Source organism: Dermacentor variabilis, chromosome 1 (assembly GCF_050947875.1).
Source record: "Dermacentor variabilis isolate Ectoservices chromosome 1, ASM5094787v1, whole genome shotgun sequence".
Taxonomy (NCBI): Eukaryota; Metazoa; Arthropoda; class Arachnida; order Ixodida; family Ixodidae; genus Dermacentor; species Dermacentor variabilis.
This window is the reverse complement of record NC_134568.1, coordinates 40,288,126-40,300,624: the sequence shown is the minus strand read 5'-3', so window position 1 is coordinate 40,300,624 and position 12,499 is coordinate 40,288,126. Positions and strand designations below refer to the sequence as shown.

Below are 12,499 nucleotides of genomic sequence, written 5' to 3'. Positions count from 1 at the left end.
GGGTTACAGCCGCAACCTATTTACAGTCGATAACTCGAACGAGCGTTGCCATTTTTTCTTTAGTTATCGCAGACTGGATGTTAAATCCGGCGCTTCCCATAGGTCAGCGGACTGCCTCATTCGGTCTGAATTTAACATTTAACTACAAGAAAGAGAGAGAGGGCGAGCAACTAAACGTATTTATTTCTTTACATCATCTTTTTAAATGCAGTAATTTGAACTTAAGCAAGCCAAAACATTTAATGACGAGTCGACATCACTCCTTTAACATCATTGCCAACATGGTCGCCAGAACACGATTGTGTTGTCTGATATTTTATACATATTTGCCGTAATAAAGCAACACATTGTTTTCTTATTCACAAAGTTTTCGCCCACTTCTAAATTTTAGTGTACCTAAGTGCACTCTGTACACACCAGCGTAACTTTCCGATGCCGCATGACGACGCTATGCAGGCCGTCGGTGTACTGCGACATCCCGTTAAATGCGCTCTATTGGGGCTCGCGTTTTTTATTGGCTAGGTTAATTTTTTCTAATAAAGCATTCAAGAAAAACTTGAGGAGCTGATTATCATGTCTAGACGTTCCTCCATCGACTCAGGAAATTTCGCGTCCGCGCAAGTTCTACTTACCGCTAGGACGCTTTCCTACGAGGGGGAACACGTGCAGGCAGAGACCGGCATAACACAAATTCAAGAATGTTTTCTTGCTTAAAACAAAAAGTAATTTGATAAAAGTTTCTCCGTTTGTACAAAATGAATGTTTCTAATAAATACACTATTTAGCGTATTTTTACCCAGACCATCTCAATGCTAAAATAACGACTAAACATAGGCTAAAACTAACTTTCTTGCAATTTTGTCGCCCGCTGCACAGGCCCATTTCACGTTATATTCGTCCCAACTTATTTATCACTTACAGTAAAACTTACTGGCAATTAGTTACTGTGAAATATAACCTTTCAGTAAAGTTATCTTTCTGTAAAAAAATTCCGAATATGCACCAAATTTTGTATATTTAGTGACGCATAAAAAACTCACGGGAACGTAAAGATCGATAACACCTTTTTTAAGTGAAAAGCAACTTATCTTCATTCTCAAGGAACAATCGTGTGCTCGCCTAATTTAAGAAGAGAAAATTTTTTGAGAATGCGTTTTACGACTCGTACTTTCGAGCTTTCAAAAAAACTTCGCATGTTCGTACGGTGCTGAAAATTCTTTTTCGCAAAATTATTTTACAGAAAGACTTCTTGCTTCAAATAGATAGTCCTCATTTTTTTTCAAGGAAAGTGCTGATGGTCGAGCGCCAAGGTTGGGACACTTGACGTGGAATGACCCCAATTCGGACTCGCCTTGCCATCTGCTAGCCGCCTGGTTAGCTCAGATGGTGGAGCGGCAGCCCCGGAAAGGCGGTGGTCGTGGGCTCAAGTCCCGGACCAGGACGAAATTTTCTTCAACTACGAGGCTTTTCTTTGGAGGAACCCGTATGGATTTCCTTTGTAGCACTTAGCAGCGTTTGGGTGTACGTCTCATTTTCTGAGGTGTGATGGAAATGCTGTTTTTATGATAGGCCTTGAAGCAATCTTGTATATGCTTTTTGCACGCGCTCATTGACTGACGTTGGGTAAAACAGGTAGCTTCCGCAATACAGAAGCTTTTATATGTCCTATAAGCTATAACATATATTCTGAGAAAATATACGAGGAACTTTTTTATTCCAGGCAAAATCTGTCATTTTACTGGAACAAACAATGGTAAAAGAACGTTATGTATGCAACTTGTTTTTTCACGAATGGGCCATCGTTGCACTTAGCGGGTAATGCTTGCTATCTCCGTTCGCAAAAGCCAGTTGCGCGGCTTTGGCTGCGCATGTGTGATTTGCAGAGTCTACGAAAAGCTCGAATTAGATTTTATTGTCATCGTGGCCCTGTTCTCACTGCCTTGGACCTGGTGCGGCAAGCCACCTACAGCGGGCCTCCGCTTCATTGTGCAAAGGCTGCCCTGGGGAGCTGTCATCACATATGGAGGCACCTTCACGCTCTCTTTCATCGTCAAGGTAGTCTGTGTGTCGCTGGTTGAATGTAATTTCTTTCTCGCGCATAGCACTGGCACACTCGCCGAACTTTCAAGACGAAAACAACGAGAAGTACGCTTGCTGGGACCCTATACCGTAAAACTATTCCAATATGTTTTTATTCCAATCTCCTGACGTCAAATTTGCATAACCACCGACGCAAGCATCGGGTGGTCACTCGCAGAGTTGTCTGAGCAGACCAATCAAGCGCTCTTCTCGTTTATATAGGAGGTCACTTTTGTTTGCGTGAAAAACGAATAACATTGCCTACACTGAGCGGCTTGTCTTATCTAAGGCGGGGAGCACGCTCAAGTGGAGAGGGATTCGTTGGGGCCGAGTCACAGAACTGAAAATCGATAACCGGGTGAAGAGGGTGGTGCCGGCGTCTGTGATTTGTCCGCTTTCCCTTACTTAGCTTACGGTGGCTCGTCGACAATCGCGGCGGCATGCAACGGAAGCTTAAGAATGAGGCTAAAACGGATCATCAGCAAAGAAGAGCTGGCAGAACGAGGCTGTAAGCGTGCCGAAAATGCTCGTAAACGTTACACGGCCACGCAAAAAGATTTATTATACGCAAATAAACCCATGCTATCCGGCAGGCGCGAGTAGCCAGTGCCTGAACGATTGGCGGCAGCCATCTTTTATTCGTTTCGGAACGGGGCAGCCTGCAGCTATTCAGAAGGAAATTCAGTTTTGTTCGGCATAATAATGCATCTTTATCGCGTACACGTGACTTTGACGCGGTGATTCTTGCAGTTTCGTGACGTCGCGTGACAGGCAGGTGAAGTGGGTGCAGCCAGAAAACTTTTGACCAATAGCCGAGGGCTAATGGCGAAAAGGTGTCGAATCAGAAATAAATATATTTGTTTTCTTCGGTCAAATCATGCATAATCAGTATGTACACGTCATATCAAATGGGGAGCTATCGCGGTTTCGTGACGTGGCGTGACAGACAGGTGAAGTGGGGGGGGGGGGGTCCAAAAAAGTTTTTCACCAATCGCGGAGGGCTGATTAGAGAATTGGAATAGAAAAGTTTGGAATAGTTTTGCGTTATAGCGCCCCTGGGCTCGTGTTCGCAACATTTAACTTTCTTTTGTAAGAACGTTTCCCGATTGGTCGGCGTTCTGGCGCCTACCACAAGTGGTTGGCATATACAAGCCAATTGCGTTGTTGGACGTAATATCAGTGAATATAGCAGGCAAATGAGAAACATCACTTACGAACTTATGAATTCGGCCCGTGGGGAGGCCTTCCGTTCGTTAGTGTCGTTTGTTATTGGTTTTCAACTTCGGTTAAACTATGCCCAACATCCCGATTGGCTGTCATCGGCTCGTACAAACAGTCCTAGCGTAAGACCGTTGTTGTGAACACGACTCCGAGCCGAATTCACGAAAATGTTCTTGCGCTGGAATTTCTCATTACAGCGAATTCTAGCCGATCGTGATGCTGGACGTATTGCTACTATTAGCCAAGGGGCTTGGTCAGTTCGCAAAGAGCACTTACGGAAGAAATTCCTTTTTTTTAGTTTGGCCCGTGGTGTTTTGTTACGCTGTACAAATTTAGCCTTTGTGGAAGAAACACATGCAAGTGAAATAGAGAATACAGTTCTGCGTATTGTGTGTTTGTTAATGTATGTTTGTGTGCTTGTGCTGAGGAGGGGGGAGAGGGGTGTTACTTTTCTCAGGCAGAAACAGACCAATTGATCCTGAAAGAATTGCTTTTTAGAATATTTTCTCGACTTATTCCTCATTCTTGAATTTGTTAATTAGGTAAGCTGGAGAGTTTAAAGCAATATAAAACAAATAATGGCATACTTGTTTTCCTATGTGCTACTGTCTTACTCTTTTTCATTGTAGAGCAGCAAGTTTGCAGTCTGGCTGAGAGACCATCTCATAAGTCTTCAAGCTTACAGCAGACCATTGTCGCAAGCATCTCTAACCGTTTGCGCCGCCTTCATGACTGAATTGTTCAGCAGCCGCCATACTGTGCGGATCCTCTTGCCCGTGGCGACTGAAGCCGTGAGTTTGACGACCTCTCTTGCATATCAAGCATTACAGGAAGAGAACACACACACACACACACACACACACACACACACACACACACACACACACACACACACACACACACACACACACACACACACACACACACACACACACACACACACACACACACACACACACACACACACACACACACACACACACACACACACACACACACACACACACACACACACACACACACACACACACACACACACACACACACACACACACACACACACACACACACACACACACACACTATATATATATATATATATATATATAATGCACGTTGTAGTGGTTGACTGCGCAATAATTTTAGCACCTTGGGTCCTTTAATGTGGACCTATATCTAAGTCCCCAAGCATTTCTGCAATTCGCCGTCACAGAAAATCGGCCGCCAATGAGTACTACGATTATCATCACTTCACAACTGCTTACTGAAAATTGCATATTGCCTCCAAAGCAGCGGTACACAGCGTCGTCAGCTAGTTAATGACGGGGAGCCGACGTGCTCAACATTTTGTCAACACAATCCTCAAAAGCCAAGTATCACTTAACTGCAATATCACGAGCGTGCGTTTTCAGACAGAAGGTTTCCATCGAGTGCACCGCGTTATCGCTCAATCTATCCATTACGATTAATAATTGCTTCTGTGTCGCAGTAAGCGAACTTTTGCTCCTCGTCGTTTCACATACCGGCGTGACGCGGCTCAGCGTGCTATGCATTGTTCGGTTTCACACGATCCTTGAATGTTGCGAAACGCCGCTTGCAGGCCTTGGTCCGGCCCTGCAACCCCCTGTACTACGCACTGCCGGTCACCGTGGCGGCTTCGAGCTCCATGGTGTTCCCGACGGCACGTGTCACTATCGCCTTGCTGAATGAGCTGACCGACATCGGACCACTGTCTATGGTTAGTTTGGACCTTTCATTGTGGGATCTTTCATTGTGGGACCTTTCATTGTGGGATGTGGGGCCTTCAATTCTCTCAAATTCTTCCGCACAGGAGTAGTCCTCTATGGGTCCACGAAAAGCATGTAGTGAAATGCATAGGCGCTACCCCCTCATCCCCCCTTCCCCATATTGTGCCTTGAATACAGCCTAACGGAATGGCACTATAAGGCCAGGGGTATTATAATGAGGTTATTCTGGCTTGTAGTCTCTTTTCAGAGTATTTTTGAAGATACAATCCTTGAAGCAGTTTGAACGCATCGAATGCACTTTGTGCGCAGAGCACGTCTTATGGTCATCTTGGTCAAATATTTCTCCCGACGCATCAATATCGGCCAGATTCAAAGAATAGCATCGAATGCACTATGCGCGCAGAGCACGTCTTATGATCATCTTGGACAAATATTTCTCCCGACGCATCAACATCGGCCAGATTCAAAGAATAGCCTCTGCTCGCTGCCTCGCTGAGGTGCTGGCTTTCTCTGCCGCCGTTGGTAACGACAGGCTTAGGTTGGTAATATCAGGTGTAAAGTGATTGGCAAATGGTTGATATAGTTCTCGCGACACAGCTGCGGCAAGGTGTCCGCGCGAGTGCTCTTGCGACGCCGTCGCAGAGTGCATGCAAACCTGTCGCAAGGTAAGGCATGTATATATCTGGACTATAGGTAAATAAATAGGAAAAAATTAAGTGGTCACTCAATGTCATACGTATCCGATGCGAACGTTTCATCTGCACAAGGTCGTATGCATGGTAAGGATAGCACCAGACTTAGACGAGCGGTGAGCTCAGGACGAGGGAAAGCACGATACAGGTTTGTATTGGTCAGTATGCTCGTAACTAGGTTAAAAAAGCTTTTGATAAGTTCCTGCGGCAGTATGCTGTTTCAGCAGTGTCTGTGAAGAACCAAACAAGAACCAAAATTTCGAACAAGTGTGATATCCTTTGAAACAGATCTTCGTACTAATTTGTAAGAGTGACTAGAAGAGAATATATTTTTTTAGATTTTTGTTTGTTTTGTATCTTTCTTATCTGTTCACTTAGAAGACGCGTATTGCGCGCTCTTCATGACACACAAGGAAATTCCCTTGTGCGTATCTCTACTTTAGAGGGGCAAGCAAGCAGGTCTGCGTTCAGGACATATCAGGATGCAAGCACGCGTTCGTTAAAGTCATGTACGTATGCGTTAAACTACATTATTAGAGTCAAGGTGACTAATTTTCGCATTAAGCAGCTACAAAGTGAACTTGAAGAAGCTTACTCATCGATCAAGTATGTCTATTTTGTGGGACCAATGAAACTGCAATGTGTGGCCGGTGTGTGCATGTGTTAATCCGTTCTGCGTGAAAAAGAAAAACTGCAACAAAAAAAGAACGTTTTAATATATTCTTGCGTAGCGTTCAGATTTCACAACTTTTATTGAAATGGATTTCAAACCTTCTGAATGACGCGTTACTGAAGGCAATGGTCGGGCTAATATAATTCCTTCTTAAACTGGTTAACGTGGTGGACAAAAATGTATTCCGTATGCCATGCTACCACGCAAACGGTGGTTTTCCTCTCGATTGTTCTTCAACGAACGTGATTAGCAATTCATGTAGCTTTAACGAAAAATAAAAAGCGCTAAACAAGTTGGTATGTTCGCGCTAGTTGCATTACTTTTCGATGTTGCTGTCCGCGAGCATTTCGTGGTGACATATTAGACGTGCCACATTGCACACTGCACAAGTTAGAATTGCGTAAACTGCGGCTGCATTCACAAAGTTTTTTGTTCGTAAGTGCTCTTTGCTACTGGCCGGCTGCCTTCGCTAATAATATGTTCGGTAGCAGGATTCGCTGAAATATTTTCTTGCGAATAGTTCCAGCGCCAGAGCCTTGTTGTGAGTACCGGCCTTGGCCTCCCGAGGCGTCGACACGAGTTCACGTTATGTAAAGCAATTGCATTGACAAGTTGATTTGTACAGATGTGGATAATTCCATGTGATACAGTTGCAATACTCAGGTCCTCATGTATATGGCCTCTTTAACGTAGAAGAACACTCTGAATTTACAGGCTTCACAAATAAAGGCACGTATTCACAAAAGCTCTTACTCTAATATTGTTCGTAAGAAAATTTCAGCAAATCATGGTGCTGGAAATATTATTATGGAAGCCGGCTGGCCAATGGGAGAAAGCACTTAAGAATGAAAAGTGTTCTTAATTTGGCCCCAGATTCGAACCGACAAAGCCGCTCGGTAATGAAGCGGATTGTTTGTTTGCATGGACGCACCTTATGCTACGGTTTTTTGCTTGTTCCTGCACAGCAGACCTCAATATGATGAGTCTACGACCGTAACGCATAAGGAACCGAGCATCTTATCCTGCAGAGCTATTATAGTATTGTAGCAGAATTTAAGAAATAAACAAAATACAAACCTCGTACATTTGCTGATGTGCTTCATATTTTCGCAGCTGCTGTACGGGATTCTGCTGAAGGCGTTAATTGTCATCTGCGCCTTGATCAGCGTGGACACTTTAGGCCATCAGGTGTTTAACTGGTCAGCACTACCGGCCTGGATGCTCTCGCAACACCTAAACACATCTGGCGACTGGCTGGCGAGCCCAAGGCGGCCTTCGACGCCGGTTTATGTTCAACAGCTCGACCCACCTGTTCTGTGATTGCGTCGTTTCGCGTTATATTTGGTTTCTTAGCATCAATAAGAAATCACGCTGTGTAACCTAATCTATGCACTTAAAGTAATATAACATTACGAGAGACTTGGAAGAATTTCCAATTGCCGCTTTTCAGCGCTACGAGTATTGCGCCTACTTTAGGTCCAATATAGTTGAAGTGGAAAGACCTCAGCTCAACTCGCGTAACGAACGATAGCTTAGGAGTTCGCTACACAAACATCGGAGCGAGTGCAGCTTTCCTTTTACTTAACAAAAACTCGATCACCGCCTTAAGTTTGTCTTCTTCTTTGGTAGTAATAGCTGAATTCGCAATCACACAGTACCGATACGCTTAACTGAATCGTTGGAATTGCTTTTCAGTAGCCATTGAGTAAATGTGAGCAGACGCAGGAAAGGGTTCCGTCGTTATTACAGACAAGAAGAAACCAAAAGCAGTTTGCATTTCAGCGGACAAAAGTCGTCCTTTCTTTTTTTTTTTTCGCCCTGCGGCCATGAAGGTTTTGCGTCTGCAGCGGCAAAAGCGACACAAGGAGGACAGCTAGAGCTCAGCCTGTTCCTTTCAAATTGTGAGGGTATTAAAACCAGAAGAGGAGGGGGAGGGGGTCTGCCCGGCCCTCTTGTCAACGGCGCCCTTGCAACGCGCAAGTGGTTCCGCACGGAAGTGGCGGCATAAACTCGCACCGCTCGCGCGGTCTATTTGACCCAGAAACGGCGCGGTCTCCCACTTCACTGATTTCGGCGCAATTGATGCGGAAGCTGCGGGCCTAGTGTGCGCGCTGCACCGGCCGGTCTCGACGCGACGGAGAAGGGGCGGCGCTGGCCCATTGTGTTCTATCCGGAGAGAAAGGCGCGCGACAACTCGTTGTTAGCCGCTGTCTGCAGCCTCGAGCGGCGCAGCGTCTACTTGCGCGCTGCTTTCCGCTCCGAGTCCCACGCACCGTTTGTTCGTGCGAGAAAATGTCGAAGCGCGGATACCGCCACGCCGAGCTTTCGCTTTGTGCGATTGCGTGCGACGATTGTTGGGAGGTTGGCGCTCTTCGGTCGTCAGCTTTACGTAGTCTATTGCGACACGTAACACCAGCACCTGGTACAGCGTTTGTTTCGACGAATGTCATGTGTACTCTATACAGGGCTTGGGGGCGGTGAAGGAACGTGAGAGCGGAGCGTTAATTCGTGTGGTATGTATGCATCAGCGCGCGCGCTGCATGGTGCTCGTCAAAATATGTTTTGATGCGGATGCTCCTGAAGTGTGCTCTTGAATTGAAAGGTCGATTGGCGCTTAAGCGGGGCGTGCTGCCGTACTGTACACTCGCTCAGCGAATGTAAGGGTTACCCGTGAATAGCTTTTCCGAACTGCACTGGCACCCTAAACTTTACCGCTATTGTTGCTTCTAATTTTCGTGTGGTGTGCAATTCTGCTCGTAATTCAATCCTCAGGCAACAGCGAAGACTGTGATGTTGGTTTGGGCTGCAGTGCAGTTCCTAAACCAATGGGAGGCTCCTTCCGTTTGCTCACGGGTGCACGCATGCTGAGGGGATGACTAGGCAGTATGATTATAGGAACAATCTGTTTAATTCGTAGGTACCCCAGAGGTTCACAGCTGGATTATTTGGCGAGGCCTCTTGCTGCTTCCTTCAGTGCCTTATTGATCAGCCGTAGTGCCCGTGTCCGTACCCGTATCCGTGGTTGATGTGTGTGTGGTAGTAGAACTTGCGTCCCACTGGGTGGTATCCGTAGCCGCCGTGGCCGTAACCACCTCCATAGCCGCCGTAGCCTCCGTAGTGGTAGCCGGCCATCGCGACGGCGATCAGTGCGGCAAGCAGGAAGAGCTGCAGAAATGTTCATCACACAAAAGATACAGACGCTTGCACCATCGGCGCTGTTTGTGCAACCATCCTTGTAGAGAGAAACCGATGTCAGGTTTGTAAAGCATGCCTCGAGGAAAATTTGTAGCGACACAATTTTACATTTCCGATATCTGTAGTTAGATCAGGTGTTCTTTCTTTTTCAAAATCAAATTAATCTGCGGCTAAATTTTTATATTAAAATGCTGTGCGCATAATATATATTAGTCACCTAGTACTCTCACATGCGCAATGGTGCCTTAGGAAGCTTTATGTATTGCGCATTTCAGTCTATCGTTGCAAAATGTGTGACACGTCGTGAAGCAGTGGATAATATACAGTTAAACTGCATTCAGTAATATGTGCCCGGCAGCTTCTATGGAGAAAAAAGAAAAGTGAGCGAACCTCAATGGTGCTGAATTCAAGAAGCTTTTCGTGCTCTTTGCCATTAGCTAGCCACCTTCGTTAATAACACGTCGAGCTTGCCTGTAATTGGCTCTTACGAACACATCTTGCGTAAGAGCTCTTTGCGAATACGGGACTAGGGCCCGAATTCGCAACGCTTTTCGTTCGTAAGAGTTGAGAGAGGCACACTGTAAAAATTACATCCTTAAGGGTGTTGTTCGCTTGTAACACGGGAAACACCCCTACCGTTAAGGTCTTGCAAAAAGAAGTTGAGGCAAGATCAAATTGTTGGCGGAAACCAATAATGGCATCTTGTTTGCCAACTTTTTCTTGCTAGTAAAAATAATGACTGCTGTGCCAGGCGACATAATAAGTGCTTTCAATAAAGTTTCATATCTATCCCTGTGAAATTCTCCTGTCGGATATTTCTTTGCGCCCAAGGCTGTCGGAATGATTACATACCTTTCAACTACATGTTTTGTCATCGCACGTCTAGTTAGAGCTCCATTGTCGTCCTCTATAAATGTTTTTAAGGATATAACGCTAGGGGTGTTACCTGCGTGAGAAGCAAACACTTTTAAAGGCGTAAACATTTTTACAGTGTACGTGCCAATATTTCTAAGGATAGACGCCTACATCTCCTTGTCATTGGCCAGTCGCCTACGCCGTTAAAGCGCCCAGAATCAGGATCCTGTAGAATTTTCTCTTGCAAACAGTTGAAGTGTAGAAACTCTTTATGAATATCGGCCCTGTGCCCATATTCATAAAAACCTCTTACGCTAGAATTGTTTGTAAGATCATTTTCTAGCAAATCCTGATGCTGGGCATAATATTAGCGAACGCCACCAGCTCAAGGTAAACAGCACTTAGGAACGAACGGCTTTGTGAATTCGGCCCATGGACCTGTATTCATAAAAAAGCTTTTACGTTGAAATTGTTCGTGAGGAAGATGCCAGCCAATTCTGATACCGAGCATAATACTAGCGAACGAAGCCAGCCAATAGCAAAACACACTTGCTAACAAAAGGCTTTCTTAATTCGGACCCGGGGCCAGTCTTCACAAAAAAATATCTTACGCTACAAGCACGTACAAGCACGATTATCGTAGGAACCAATTCCAGCAAATCTTGATGACTTACCTTCATTGGCGTAGGCGGCCGGTTAATGGCAAAGATCACTTACGGACGAAAAGCTTTTTGAAATAGACCTTTGTTTCACGGGCTTTAAAGAAGCACAACTTTTCTCCTTTTAACATAGAACGACAATACAGAGAAACGACGTGCTATAAACAATGTGCCCGAATTTCACGCGAAGCAAAATTCACACTGAGATGCAGTCTCAACGCTCATCCATGATGCTATATTACTCGTCTATCGAGACTACTATCAACCCTTTAATACCGACAATGGAAAGCGATTACCTGCGTAGCATTGCGCTCGAATTTGGCGATATCTCGTTTAGTCCTGCTTGACAGCTGTCTACGCACACTCCAGCCACTCCCCAAAAGCACTGTGTTCTCGCATTTCGCTTGAGCTCAGGTTTAAGGGCCCCGGTGCGCTCTTTCGATATAACATTGCACTACTCGATTACGAAGGTGACGGAACTGCGCGAGCGCAAGGGGAACACCGTTGCGCACGCGCGGCCCTCCTAATCGGCGCAAGTCCTGTCGTCGTCTTACTGTCGCGTGTGGCGTAAAATGAAAAAAAGAAAGGTAAGCGACGGTTCAAGTGGTGGCCCCAGCGCGAAGCGTGGCGCATGCGTTGAGCTAGCGCCTCTGAGCACAGCTGCGCGAAGTGGCGCACACCCTTACCGTGTAGAACTTCATCGTGCCGCTCGCTGAGGGCGATCCGTCCGGCTTCCTGAGGAGACAGTGATAGACGGAGTGCGGAACAATGGGCCTTTATATATCAAGAGCGAGGCGGGTCTGCCCGGAGCTGCTGACCAAACAGGTCGCTCTTGTTCCCGCCCGGGCCAATTCTAGGATTGTGGGCGCGCGAGTTTGGGGCACAACAGCCCTCGCAGCCGACGTCTCGCGCCAATGGGCATGGGACCCACGGCGAGAGACGGGCCGTTCCCGCAGACCGCACATCACGGCGCGCGGTTAGCCGAGGCTGAAGGGAAGGAAGGTTGCCCGCGCGGCTTTCGGCGACGTCTATGCGAGAGGCGGGTGCTCTTTCTGATACAGTGTTCACCGGCCGGCTGCACGTTTCAAGGTGTATTAATTTAAAGGTCCGTATCAGAAGGGCACATAACGACAATAATAATAATATTTGGGATTTTACGTGCCAAAACCACTTTCTGATTATGAGGCACGCCGTAGTGGAGGACTCCGGAAATTTTGACCACCTGGGGTTCTTTAACGTGCACCTAAATCTAAGCACACGGGTGTTTTCGCATTTCGCCCCCATCGAAACGCGGCCGCCGTGGCCGGGATTCGATCCCGCGACCTCGTGCTCAGCAGCCCAACACCATAGCCACTGAACAACCACGGCGGGTACATA

At 46.3% G+C, this 12,499-nt stretch overlaps 2 protein-coding genes across 2 annotated transcripts in view; one reads left to right on the top strand and one right to left on the bottom strand.

Moving 5' to 3' along the window:
- Positions 1 to 9,304, top strand: part of LOC142576631 (Na(+)/citrate cotransporter-like) — a 40,345-nt gene extending 31,041 nt beyond the window's left edge. Inside the window, exons 9-12 of the mRNA XM_075686843.1 lie at positions 1,884 to 2,055; positions 3,930 to 4,091; positions 4,901 to 5,038; positions 7,527 to 9,304. Coding sequence (XP_075542958.1) covers positions 1,884 to 2,055; positions 3,930 to 4,091; positions 4,901 to 5,038; positions 7,527 to 7,733 — 679 coding nt within the window. The 3' untranslated portion in view covers positions 7,734 to 9,304. The remainder of the gene's footprint in view (positions 1 to 1,883; positions 2,056 to 3,929; positions 4,092 to 4,900; positions 5,039 to 7,526) is intronic.
- On the bottom strand, positions 9,304 to 12,238 carry LOC142576638 (uncharacterized). The gene is made up of 2 exons (XM_075686855.1): positions 11,809 to 12,238; positions 9,304 to 9,578 (listed from the first exon to the last, which is right to left on the bottom strand). Exons 1-2 carry the CDS (start codon positions 11,821 to 11,823, stop codon positions 9,399 to 9,401), a joined length of 195 nt encoding a protein of 64 aa, XP_075542970.1. The 5' UTR covers positions 11,824 to 12,238; the 3' UTR covers positions 9,304 to 9,398.
- Between the last annotated feature and the right edge of the window lie 261 nt (positions 12,239 to 12,499).